Source organism: Trachurus trachurus, assembly GCF_905171665.1.
Source record: "Trachurus trachurus genome assembly, chromosome: 7".
In the NCBI taxonomy this organism is placed as follows: domain Eukaryota; kingdom Metazoa; phylum Chordata; class Actinopteri; order Carangiformes; family Carangidae; genus Trachurus; species Trachurus trachurus.
The window spans coordinates 19,426,918-19,439,750 of record NC_139901.1 but is presented as its reverse complement, the minus strand read 5'-3'; the positions used below and the strand labels follow the sequence as shown (position 1 = coordinate 19,439,750).

At 40.5% G+C, this 12,833-nt stretch overlaps 1 protein-coding gene across 2 annotated transcripts; it reads right to left on the bottom strand.

Moving 5' to 3' along the window:
- Window positions 1–56: 56 nt before the first annotated feature.
- Window positions 57–2,766, bottom strand: tac3a (tachykinin precursor 3a). 2 transcript variants are annotated; one of them, XM_083975762.1, is made up of 7 exons: window positions 2,504–2,766; window positions 2,015–2,130; window positions 1,835–1,934; window positions 1,655–1,684; window positions 1,509–1,562; window positions 616–682; window positions 57–334 (listed from the first exon to the last, which is right to left on the bottom strand). In XM_083975762.1, the coding sequence occupies exons 2-7, from the start codon at window positions 2,114–2,116 to the stop codon at window positions 316–318; spliced, it is 372 nt and encodes a 123-aa protein (XP_083831888.1). In that variant the 5' UTR covers window positions 2,117–2,130; window positions 2,504–2,766; the 3' UTR covers window positions 57–315. The 2 variants fall into 2 exon arrangements, with proteins under 2 accessions (XP_083831888.1, XP_083831889.1); XM_083975763.1 differs by having other exon boundaries at window positions 1,835–1,931.
- Between the last annotated feature and the right edge of the window lie 10,067 nt (window positions 2,767–12,833).

Below are 12,833 nucleotides of genomic sequence, written 5' to 3'. Positions count from 1 at the left end.
GCTTGAGGAATTACTCACAAACAGCTGCAGGAAAATGCACGGATGTTTTACATGAATAAATTATGTATAAAAATTATGTTTATTTTGAGCTTTGAAGAAACAGAATAACATGATAAAGAAACAATCACCTTTCACTTCTACTTGTGTTTTGTCTTCAGGTAAAACAAATACAATCTGTGTAGTTTATGGTCACTTTCATAAGCCAGCCGGCAGTTTTACATTGTGATTCATGATTTAATCATTTCATCAGACATTTCGTTCATTGTTGGTGTTTTCTGTGATCTGTCAGTCTAGCCAGATGAGAGTTGTCGCGGTCTACAGCCCCTGAAGAAACCTGCAGCAAACACATAACCCACATAATTGGTAAAATATGTAAAGATGGATTATAAAGTGCACAGTAAAACCAGCAGTGACTTATTGCCTTTTATGTTTTGGATTTTTTTCCCTGTATAAAACAAAGGACAAAGGAAAAAGTCATTAAACGTTGAACAGCTGAAATCTTTTCCAGTATGGATTCATCTCTACCAGCCAGTTAAGTGTTAACTTCTTTTTTTCAAGTGTAGGACACTTTGTGATGTTCCATCTACTGAGTGGAAGAAGAAAATAGACACTAACCTCAGCCTGCACTTGTTGAGAAAAATGCCCCTTCTCTCTGGATACTCTCTCCTCCAGGGGCCATTATCTGTGAGAGCAGACAATGCAATTCAGAGCCACAAAGGTATACTGTCTATAATATGAGCACCAGAGAAAACATAGAAATCCTATTCTAAACACAAGTATCAGCCAACAAGACTTTTGTGGATTTTTGACTTAAAGGGATAGTTCAACATTTTGGCAAATTGGCCCATTGCCATAATCGCTATAGTCATAGCAGTAGGTTCATTACCTTTAATTGTAGGTGTAAGCTATTTTCAGTACGGCGGAGCGCAGCAGCTGGCTGCTCAGAGCTACGCTATGGAGGCTAATGGAATTTCTTGGTTTCCCTCATTAAACTCATCAAATTCAACATCCCAAAACTCCACAGCGCTTTTGTAGACAAGTTGTGACCTGCACAACCACCACGCTATGAGATAATGACGGAACGATACGAAACGGAGCCGTTTTCGAGGTAAATACAGGGTAAATACGGAGACTGCTTGCTGAAAAACTGTCCCTGAACGCAACGCGCATCAGCGGTTTTGTATGAATTTACCTCGAAAACGGCTCCGTTTCGTATCGTTCCGTCATTATCTCATAGCGTGGTGATTGTGCAGCTCACAACTTGTCTACAAAAGCGCTGTGGAGTTTTGGGATTTTGTATTTGATGAGTTTGATGAGGGAAACCAAGAAATTCCCTTAGCCTCCATAGCGTAGCTCTGAGCAGCCTGCTGCTGCGCTCCGCTGTACTAAAAATAGCTTACACCTACAATTAAAGGTAACGAACCTACTGCTATGACTATAGCAATTATGGCAATGGGCCAATTTGCCAAAATGTTGAACTATCCCTTTAACGTAACTGTCACACTCACCAGGCTCTGAGTTTCTCCTTCCCATAAGGCCAACGAAAATGTCATGCATTTCCCCTAATAAGAAGAATGAGAAAAAAAATGATGTGTCACTACAACGATGACAAAAAAAGTTTCATTATATCATCAGTAGATGGCAAAAGTCTTACTTTTTTGAGGTGACTGTACAGTGTTTGCATCTGAAAAGATAGGATAAATCCTTAACAAATGAGCCCAGCGATAAGACCATCTTGCAATATGTTTTTTCTAGTTCTTATAATTAATCTCTTTATAGATTATTTCTATAAACACATGACCGCAATCACTCGTCACTCGAAAAGGAGACTCACCGGCGTTTCTTCTGCCCATCAGACCCACAAAGCTGTCATAGTCCAAATCACTGTACCTCTTCAGAATATTCCGCTTGACGGTGTCCACGTCCACGGACTGCTGCAGAAGCACAGAAAAACATCAGTTTGTATGACGAGAGTAGCCTATAACTGTTTTGGTCAGCATCCCGAGAAACGTACATCTGAGGATGATCTGCGCGATCCCGGTTCCTCGCATCTGCACTGGCTGTACCGAAGTTTCATGATGAAGAGCAGAGTGACCAGTAGCAAACCTCTCCTCATTTTCTCAGCCGTACCTGTGCAAGGATATTCACAATTATTATTACTGTCAAGTTAATTCTTCATACGCAAACACATCGTTAAAAATCACATTATTATCAAGGAGCATTTAGCACCTGTTGCGCGTAAATCGATGCGTAATTGTTGCGTAAAAGCGCGCACTTAAAGGTTTTCAGGGATATCGGTAATAAAACTAGTTTTTATAATATTCAGTAAGTTATTGTTGAATCATCTTGTACATCCAGCAAAGAAACTAAACCATGACGCCAATAATTTCACTCAATCTCTCCAAAAATCCACGTCAAACCTTCATAAAAGAGTGGAAGAAATATAACATACACATAAACATTACACTTAAAGCAATTAAATGAGCTGTTTTAAACTCTTTACCTGTTTGCTGTTGCGGATTATTCGGTAAAAGAGATCAGCTGCGTGCGCCCTGGTGCGGAGTGGTGGGGACGGATAGATCCTGCAGTGAGACCCGGTGAGGATAAATGAGACGTCCAGGCTTTGGGGTAATAAATAATAACTGGATACCTGCGTAACGCCAATCAGCAACTGGAGCGTAGGTGGGGTAACAGGTCTTATATCACGTTGTGCTGAGGGCGACGCTGCTACTCATTGGTGGTCATGATGCTGCTGCTGAGAGCTTTGCCCCCCTACTAAACACGCACGCACACACACCATCATAAAAAAAGGAAAAAAAAGAAACATCAAGGCAACGTCACGAGGACAAAAGTTCGAGCACATCCCTGAACATATTTGGGAAATCTCTAAAAGATCAGGCCCCAGGCTTTGTCTAAAAATGGGACAATTAAACACACCACATTTTTATTTGTAGTTTATGATTTGAACTTCAATGTGTTCAGAGACTCATTTCTCCATCTCTTTACCATCAGGCTCACATGTGCCTTTTCCTCTCCACTGACCATGTTGACATGGTCACTGACAAGATTCTAATCTTTTAGGAAGTAATTATATAGATAGCAACTGCCTCTGGATGTCATAATAGAATATGGTGATGAATGTGGCTAGACAGGCTACACAGCTGTGTGGTTGCAATTGACAGCCCTCATTCACGCACAGAATGATACACAAACAAAGAAAAAAAACATTCACCAACACCTGAACAGCTTTTAGTTAGTTAATGGGAGAGCAATTTAAATTTTCAACATGCTATGTGGGTTTATTTTAATTTAAATGTAGTTTTGAAAATTTGATACTGTTTAAAAGCAGTGGTTTACTGTGTTGTGTTTTGTTGCATTCAAAATAAAAGAGTTTACTTTAACAATTTTCCTTAGCTAAGACCTTGAATCAAGCAGGCATTATCAGTACGGCCACTGAGCAGACACACACATGCTGAGTTGTCATGACAAAAATCCAGAAGTGCTATTTGGACAGACACATCTTCATACCAGTATTGACACAATGAGTAACACATGATTGTGAGGGTCACTTGAAATTGTTCCCATGGCTCCTGTCCTCTGTTAAACTGCTCTGACAGGTGGTGAGATAAAATGTCTGTCTTGTCATTTGAATCAGCGCCAATGGTGTAATACTGTTAAAACAACAGTGCTGCATGATTTAGTTTAATCTGGTTTTGTAGTAAAGTGATCATTTCCTAAAAAAAACATAGATTGGGAAATAACATTTAGTTAGCCTATTCCTGTATGTCTGAATGTATAATTAAAAACGGTTTCACTGCATCAGCAAGAGCTGAAAACTATTCAAATTTAGTGCTCATACCTAACCTATCATTTTTTCTTGCAATTACACAAGCAATTACACTTATGGTGATGTTTTAAGCACGCATGGAGAATGCAAACAAGCATGAATATTTCAGCAAAGCAAAGTTGGAGTTCATAACTGTGAACCAGGCTGGAGGAGCTGCTGCAGATTGCTGTGGCCTCTGGAGACTTACGCCTGACAGAAGAGGGTATGACACCAACAACAAAGCACTAGGCAAAACTCCAAATGGTGCATTTCACAAAAGGTTAATGCTGCTGTGATTTAGTAATGACTTCTCATTTCCATATTTGTCCTGTTTCTGTATGTAGTAGCGTGGGGGTGAAGTGAGGTGTGTGCTGCAGTGCAGGGGTTCAGAATGGGAGATCTGACACAAGTGGGGAAGTCATTAATTGCATTTTTACATTATTGATGAGTGTTTTTTTTCTAGTCTCCCTTGGTAATCAAAGCAACCCTGTTTTTTGACTAACATAGGGCACAGAAAGAGTGCCAGGGGCTGTTTATCCACAACATGCCAGGGCAGAGGAAGCGTCTCATCCAACTGAAAAGCAAATGGATGTTGAACTGGATGTGCTGCAGGGCTTGATGGATGTCCTCCTTGTACATCACAGGTACACGCCCTGTGGACTGCTGAACAATATCACACGTACCCTCTGCCGTATTACATTTGTATGTCATTCATTCACATTCATGCACTTGATTCACAATGAAAACGATTGCGTTCCCACAATGTATGAGCTCCCCTCAGAGCTGCAGACAGTTTTAAAGATGATTGGACACTATCGTCCTGACAGGTCAGCAGGACTTTCATGGTTGGCTCAGTAACAGCAGGTAGTCCACAGTGGCCATAGACGGTCTGATAGGAGAGAAGACAAAAGGAAAAAGACACAGTTCAGCTTCATGCTGAGATCATTTGATACATGCGTATGATGCAGTGTGCATGACAAATTTACGTCACGTTGAGGTCTTAATGTGACTATCAGTCATTTGGCCAGTTGAAAGCATTTGAATCATCCTTTGCAGATGATAAAATGCTGATCAAAATTCATTAATGTTGTCGGTTTTCATATCTGTCCCTTTCCGATTTGTTTTCTAGTTCCATCGCTACGTGTTTTAAAAGTTTCATGTACATGAACGTTGATAATTTATCCTGCTTAACCTATATTGACTTACTGGATTGACTTAGTTGAATACATAGCCTTGCCATGGAACATGTATATAGAGAGAAATATGGAAAAAAAAGAAAAATGAAATTCTAAAGAAGGCCAAGTTAACTGAAAACAGTCTCACAGTTCAATTTGCTGTATGGTCCATGTCAGGTTATAAGAATACACATTTGTTCCTCTATAGTTGTGTATCTGGTGAAGGAGAGCAACAGGGATACAGTCACAGCGCTACTCCTCTCCTTTCTCTCCAATGGAGCTGTCACTCATCCATTTGTGCAGGCTTTCATGGCCTGAGAGGGACAAGATAAAGTAAGTTCCACCCTGGAGTTGAGAGGAGACAGTGACGCCACAGGCCTTATATGGGAGAGACGTTATGAAAGAATGAGTGACCAGGGGGAGACAGAAGAAAAGAGAGTGAGCGAGGGTGAGATGTGGGAGTGAGACTGCAAAGACGTGCGACAAATTGCAGGGTGTAGATTCAGCTATATTTGTGTACAGGCTGAGCTTGGATGGACAGCTTGGAATCTCTAGCCAGTAAGTCCAAAGGGGATTTTGCATGTGTGAACACAGTGAGCAGGAAAACAGCCCCTCACACACTCAGAGGCCGTCCCCGCTGTTTGCCGTTGCTTGTGGCGACACAAAGACAAAAATAAGCAGATCTAGACGACGAATCCAGGCCTCTCGACGTTAGATCATGTGGCACACCTGTCAATAATTGAGTTAATGGGCTCTAATCTAATGGGGGGGGTAGGGGTCTGAGGGGGATTCAACCTAGAATCTTCTTCTACCTCTCCTTGGGGCATGCAAAATGACTTTGATGGATGCAGTTTTTTTATTCCGCCCACCCCTGATCTCTGACTCGGAGGGTCCAGAAGTGTCACTTCCATCTAAATGTTAATTTGAGGGCTGTTTCTTTAAGAGTGGCACGGATGTTGATATGCTTTGAGAGTCTATTTGCATTAGACTGCAGTGGGTATGGGAAACTGTGCACTGTGGTGATGCCAAATACATTTTTTCTTTCCCATCATTTTCCAAAGAGCTCCTAAAAGTGTTTTTCTGATTTCTCCTTGTCAAAAGTTTTGTGTCCCCTTTAATCTTCCCTCAGTGACAATAGTATGCATCTTTGCAGGTCTGTGGGAGAAAATAAGACCCTCTGATGCTGTTCAGCCTCTCGAGTCTGTCTCTTTTTTAGATTGGAGGCATTGTTTTGGTCTGTCTCGTAACAGCATTGCCCATTTTCTACTCATCATGAGGCAGTGAGACTACTACAGAAAAAAACATTAGCATCCTGTTCATCACACGATATACAGGCTGTGATTTGTGCTGTAGTTTCTGAAACGGGTGCAATCAGACATTCATGTTTGTGTTTTCATCTGTAGACATGTGTTTTCTGTCCTGAAGAGGTTATGTGGCAGATGCACTCTGTATTGTGAGTTTGTCTGTTTCTTTGCCCAAAGGGTATTGCTTTTTTTTTCTTTCCTTTTTTTAATTTGACAATTTATTATTTAACACAGTCATATCAGAATTATTCATCTGCAGAGGGGAGCTGAATGCATCTATTTTTCTGCTATGGCAAGATATGGAGCTAACTGGTTAACTTCAGGAGCAGGGCCATGCCTGAACCACACCTCTAATCACTAGTTAAGCCTACAAATACCTGGTCAACCCCTTCTTCCGAGATTTCTCGACCCACCCTCCCTTTTTCCCCTTATCGAGGCACCTTCTAACCACGTCCTTCTCTCAGATCGTCCACACTCTCATCCCTCCATCCTCACTCCCTTCCCTCATCCCTATTTAACCAGTGTATCCCCTTCCAGGTCTCCTCAAAGGTAATATCTAGGGGCATGAATCCAGCTCGGACGAAACCACACCGAGACGGAACCCCCACTCTGAGTCTCCCTCCGCCGGTCTCCAGTTCATCCTCCCAGACCAGCAGCACAGATGACATCCTTCACCACTCTGTAGCCTACAATATCAATTCATCCATACTGAACACTTTCATTCGTTTTATAGCACATTGTTGTGGCGTGGTCCTTGCTAGTGAAATGATGGTCGCTATGCTAGATTTATTTTCTCTGCCATCCCTTTATTACTCTTTTGCCAACTTTCCAAAGCTTTGGGTTACTACTGTTACCTCTCACAGTTTGATCTTTGCATTCAGTTTGAATTATTGTCCCGTGGTATTACATTGAGGCATCCTCCTGCTTTGGTATTCTAATTTGTGAAAACGGAGTGAATGAGATGCAAAGCAGACAGATGAAAACCCCTAAAATATACACTGAACCCTTAATTTACAGACCATTAGCAATTCTCCAAAATATGCAGAAGAAATGTTTTCTCACAATAAGGTGTTCACAGTTGTAGCTCACTGGATGTGTTTCCAGGGTTAAGGTTAGATCACATATTTTGAACAATCATGCCACACTCAAAGAACATGAGATTACTTTATTTTCCCATTCTGATGTTTGATTCGAACATTTATTTAAGTTAGAAAGTTGTTTTATTAACAAGTTAGGAATGTCTGCTGGAGTTCTGGCTGGCTGGGTGCAAGCTAAGGCCAGCACACTGAGATCAGTGGAAGATGATCATATAACCATAGCTGTGTACCTATACCGTATATAACGTTATTGGCATGGGAGCTGCTGTAATAGAGAGTGAAACATAAGAGCACACTAGACAATCAGACTGGCCAAGGAATTTATCTGAGGGAGCTGGACAAGTCTAGACTCAAGCACAGGTGGAACGACCATGGGAAGTAAACAGAGCACCACACCCAAATAGAGAGAATCAGATCGATAGTTAGGTACAAGAAACAGGAACATGAAAAACCAGCAGAAACATGAAGAATGAGGGAAGTGTACCAGTATTCAAAAATAAAGTGAGTGTACAGTGGAGAGATGAATGGACAACCACAGTGAAGCAGTCTCATTGATGACAGCTACGGTGAAACATGCTAGCCTGACCATCAGGAGCCATTGTCCATTGTCTTTTGCTGTAAAGTAAAATTTTATTCATATAACACTTCTCACAGAGAGGACTCACAAAGTGCTTCACAAGATACATAAAAAAATACAAGATACATAAAACATACAAACATCATGTCCACATTGTTTGAGGACACTGAAGTGGTACTCCAAGAACATGGCAGAGATCCCCCAGTCTTAAAAAGCAGCAGCTTTAACTCAAACCATGTTTAACCAGACAATTTTGAAAGGAAAAGATAAATGCTGTCAACCTACTGATGGGGGACATAAGATCGAAAAACACCTGTCATTCTGGAGGGCACTGGCAAACACTAACATTTTTGTGTAATTTGAATGACTTAAAGGTAATTTGCTTCTTGATTTTACTGTTTTGTTTTTGTGTCTTGGTTTTGGGTTTAAACTTTATCCATTTGTCTGTACAAATACATACAGCAATAAGTTGTCAGTCCAGCCTCTGAGCTGTCAAACTAACTTTGTTATTATGCCCAGGAATGCACAGTTGTAGTCACCAAAATATATTTGTTCCTATGGCACAATAACAGTCTGGAGAGCAGTAGGCCATATTTTGTGTTGGGGCCATGATGGAGGTGTCTTATTTTCCGGACGTCTGGGCTGCTGATGGAGATGTAACACAGGGTTTTATAGCTCATTACTGTGAAGTGAACAAGAACTGGCAATATTGCTATTGAGCTTCCAACACACCTGGATATTAGAGTGACTTTGCCCAGAAGTGACCTCTCTCTGCTGCTTATTTCATTTTGTTCCACCTGCTCATAAAATTGTGTCAAGGGAAATTATGGAATCATGAGATCAAAATGTGCAACATAGTGACTGAGGCAGAAATTGGAAACCATGAAGCAGTTCACGGCCCCATTATTCACCTGCTGATCGAATTTGAATATTTGATACTGGGGTTTTGTGATTTCCCTGCTCCACGTGCATTCCTCCATTTGTTCAGAGAGCCACTCTGCACATTAATGGATGAAGTAATGACCGCACCAAAACTTAAGGAAAAGAACTTGCATGTTTTATTCACCAATGACAGATACCCAAGAGACTATGTTGAAGATTTCCCATGGCAGTGCCGGAAATACTATTGGTTAAATTGATCTGAGCTCTTTTCCATGGCAATTATCCCAGTTGTTTCCTGCGGCTGCAGGATCAGTCCTTTGTCCTTTATTTGCTAATATTGTCACTAGGTTCCACCTTTCATATAATTTACCACTGACGCCCAGTGTATGTTCATTATATCTCAATTTTAACACAGATTACATGTTACAGATCGCCTCAATAATATGACTGGACCAAATATGAGGTAATTTCAAGGACAAAAAACCCCCCAACTTGGTTCTGAATGCCTGCCGGCATTTTTGTGCCCCACTTTGTCTTTTTTCACGAGAGACTGAGACAATGAAACACATTATTCATGCACTCACCTGCTTCGCTTGGCCGCATTACCTTCAAGAAAGAGCTGTTATTGCTTTCATTTTATGAGGGGTCAGCCACTGATCGATCCTGACACATCAACACAGTTGTGCGTCTCTTGCAGACAGAGCTAAAGTAAACATTAACGCAGACAGTGGTCACTTAAAGCAGATGACATCAGATGTTCAAATATCAAGGATTTGAATAGGTAATAATAAAAAAGGATTTACAAATGGTACAAGTTGTAAACAAAATTATACAAAAGTGTTAAAGCTTTTACACATGATACCATCATGTTTGCATGCTGTGCACTGGTCACTTCCTGCACAATGCAATCACAGTTTTGCAAAACAGAGACTTTTGTTTTGTAGCATTTTTATTGTTTTCTGGTCATAATTATACGTAAGGAGATGTTACTCACTTCCATGGAGCCACAGACGGACAGATAGACTGATAAAAGCCCCACAAGCACCACCCCTCCAACACACACACACACACACACACACACACACACACACACACACACACACACAAACAAACACACACACACACACACACACACACACACACACACACACACACACACACACACACACACACACACACACACACACACACACACACACATGCTACTCAAGCACACAGATGACTGATGGCCCTGGGCTCTCCTCTGTAAATGACAAGTGCCATCCATAACAGGCAGGCAGGGGCTGGTAAAGTGATTACGTTCATAACACACGGTGTCCTGGTAAACACAGCTGGCACCACGTCTGTCACGCTAGACATGAGGGCAAATTGCTCAGTCCATGTAAAATTATGGATTGTGTTTTAGGTTTGTCTTAACAGAGGGCTGTCAGCAACATAGCAGATGGATGGACTACACCTTTATTCCACCTCACTTGCTGTAACAACTGTCTGTCTGAGCCAGAGGATGTCAGCGATGGCCAAGATGGATAAAAACTGATAAGATACTGGGATGACTTAAACTCCATTGTGGGCATGGAGAGTGTATTATAAACTCATTATGCATCATTGTCCGATAATAACAATGCATCATAATTCATAAATCTGCGATAACTGTATAATGAGATTTTTTATCTGACAGCGCATGTCCTGATTAGAACGATTGTACTGTGATTTGCTCATGATATTACAGTATATACAAATACAAGACTGCCTGCTGTGATTAAGGCCAGTTGCTTTTACATTTTCAAACATTTTCATACCCATGGTACATCCACGCAAATGTGAGGGTCTAAGGGCAGAGGATGTTGTCATGATGCTGTGTAAAGTCCTTTGAGACAACTGTTTGTAAAAATAAGCTATACAAATAAGATTGCCTTGTCTTGTCTTGCAACGCAATTTTTACTTAATAGACATCTTCTCAGAATTGTGTACATTAGCTCACCTTTATGATTCTTATCACCGTTGACTCACATGTACTGGTACAAACTACGTACCAGCTGTATTTTATACATCATGTACTATACTGTATGTAGCAGTGGATTTTGCACTTATATGTAAAATCACGCACGTTTGAACTGATTTTACTGAGCTGCTACTCATCAGGGTGAATTTTTGTGGACCACAGCATCATCCCAAATCAAATGCTACGCAAGTATGCATATCCACTTTTTAAAGTATTCATAATTATCACTTTCCTACTATCAACACACTGCATACTCCTACAACTTATCTGGAATATGTAACTGGTACACAGCTGGCTTTTTTGTGGCAGACATGTATAAATGCCACTGGCAAACCACAGGTGCAGTCAATAACAATAATTTCAGGACCTCAGTGTTGGGCATCCTACTTGGACACTTAACAGAATATGCATCGTTAATAATGATAGCCAGTTTTAGTGTGAGTCATTTCCCCCTCCATGAAAAGACAAAATTGCTGCGAGTCTATTCTGTGTCCAACTTCAGCCTGAACAGAGAAGCACTCATCCAGAATAACTGAAAACATCTGGGAATAATAAAATGTAAAGGAGCTAAGAGAGGGCGTCTGTGATTCCACTATAATTGATACAAATCACTGAAAGTAAAAACCTTTTACTATATAGGTAGAATTTTTTTATCTTATATTTTCATGTTTAAAACACTGAGTATAATAGTAATAGTTACATCTGGCGTCGCCCTTTCCGCATTTTAGACACCTCACCTCACAGTTTGTCAGTTTATCAATTAAGATATTTAGAGTGATTTTTGTTTACAGCAATGTGTGAAAGTGAGATACTGCTTTAGACCTAAGGAAAGCAAAACACAGGGATTAGGGGACAGAGAGATAATTAGTGAGTGGCTGTCACAACAGGATATTGTTCAGTGACAGCATTATTTGTTTCCTTCCGTCAGTAACCCATCATCTAATTAAAGGTGACACACTATCTTTCACATTATATCCAGTGTCTCACCATCAAGCTTCAGTGTCACTGTTTCCCCCCCGTCTCCCACTCATCTACCCATTTTTTTCATCGCCATCATTTCCTGAAATGCTCCAGGGTTTACACTGAATGTATTGTGGGAGATTTAAATAGCACATTCTTGGGAGGACATCTGTGTCTCACTGTGCCTTTTGGGTAATCACATCAGAAAGGATCTGTACAGTATGGACAGTATCAGCTGGGCAGGAGCTTGAATACAAGAGGGTCACAGTGTGTAAAAGTGAACTAGAAAACACTGAACTAGATTCATCTGCACTCTGCTGTTTTTTTGTTTTGCCTATAATTTGTTTAATTTGCATTTGGTTTGAAAGCTGCCATTCAGATCACCCAGACTGTAGATATTAATCACTCAGTCATAGCCTCAGCACTTGTTTGCATTGGTTTCAGAGTCATTGGTGTTTCATTTTAGCCCAGGAATTTGTTTGCTTTGTCTGACTGACTTAAGTTTGTCGACTTCAGCTCCTCCGAGACATTCTGAGATGTCAAAGTAGGAAAAGAGAAACAAGCGTGAAGTATGAAATTAGTGATGGTTAAGTTCAATTATGTGCTATAATTTCTAGTGTTGTGCCCTCTGGCTCACTATAACACTGTACTGTTATTTATTAGTGACACCTGCACAAGTTAAAATCTTTGCTGCAGGCAAGTTTCTGACAAAGCAGAACATCATACATAAAGGCAATTTAGTATTAACTTCTTTTTTTTTTAATTAGCCTAAGTTAATTTCAGTAAAGGAGAATAAGTGATAGGTATAAAGATCAGTAAAACAAGAAAATTCCTGATTATGTATGAGGGGAAGTTTTCCCCAAACTCATGAATAAACAACTGTAAATGGCTATGCTGCCAATAGTCTGTAAATAAACACAGTGCGTTCAATTCCTTTTCCATAATCAGGTTCTTGTTCTAGGACAAAAATCAATGTGAGCGTAAATTTTCCTTTCATTGAGAGGTCTCTA

Bases quoted from the DNA above. Each gene is read 5' to 3' on its own strand.
- tac3a (XM_083975762.1), bottom strand. From the start codon at position 2,116: ATGAGGAGAGGTTTGCTACTGGTCACTCTGCTCTTCATCATGAAACTT. The intron at 1,685-1,834 runs GTGAGTCTCCTT...CTATCTTTTCAG, and splicing joins GATGGGCAGAAGAAACGCCG to ATGCAAACACTGTACAGTCA. The intron at 683-1,508 runs GTGAGTGTGACA...CTGCTCTCACAG, and splicing joins AAGGAGAAACTCAGAGCCTG to ATAATGGCCCCTGGAGGAGA.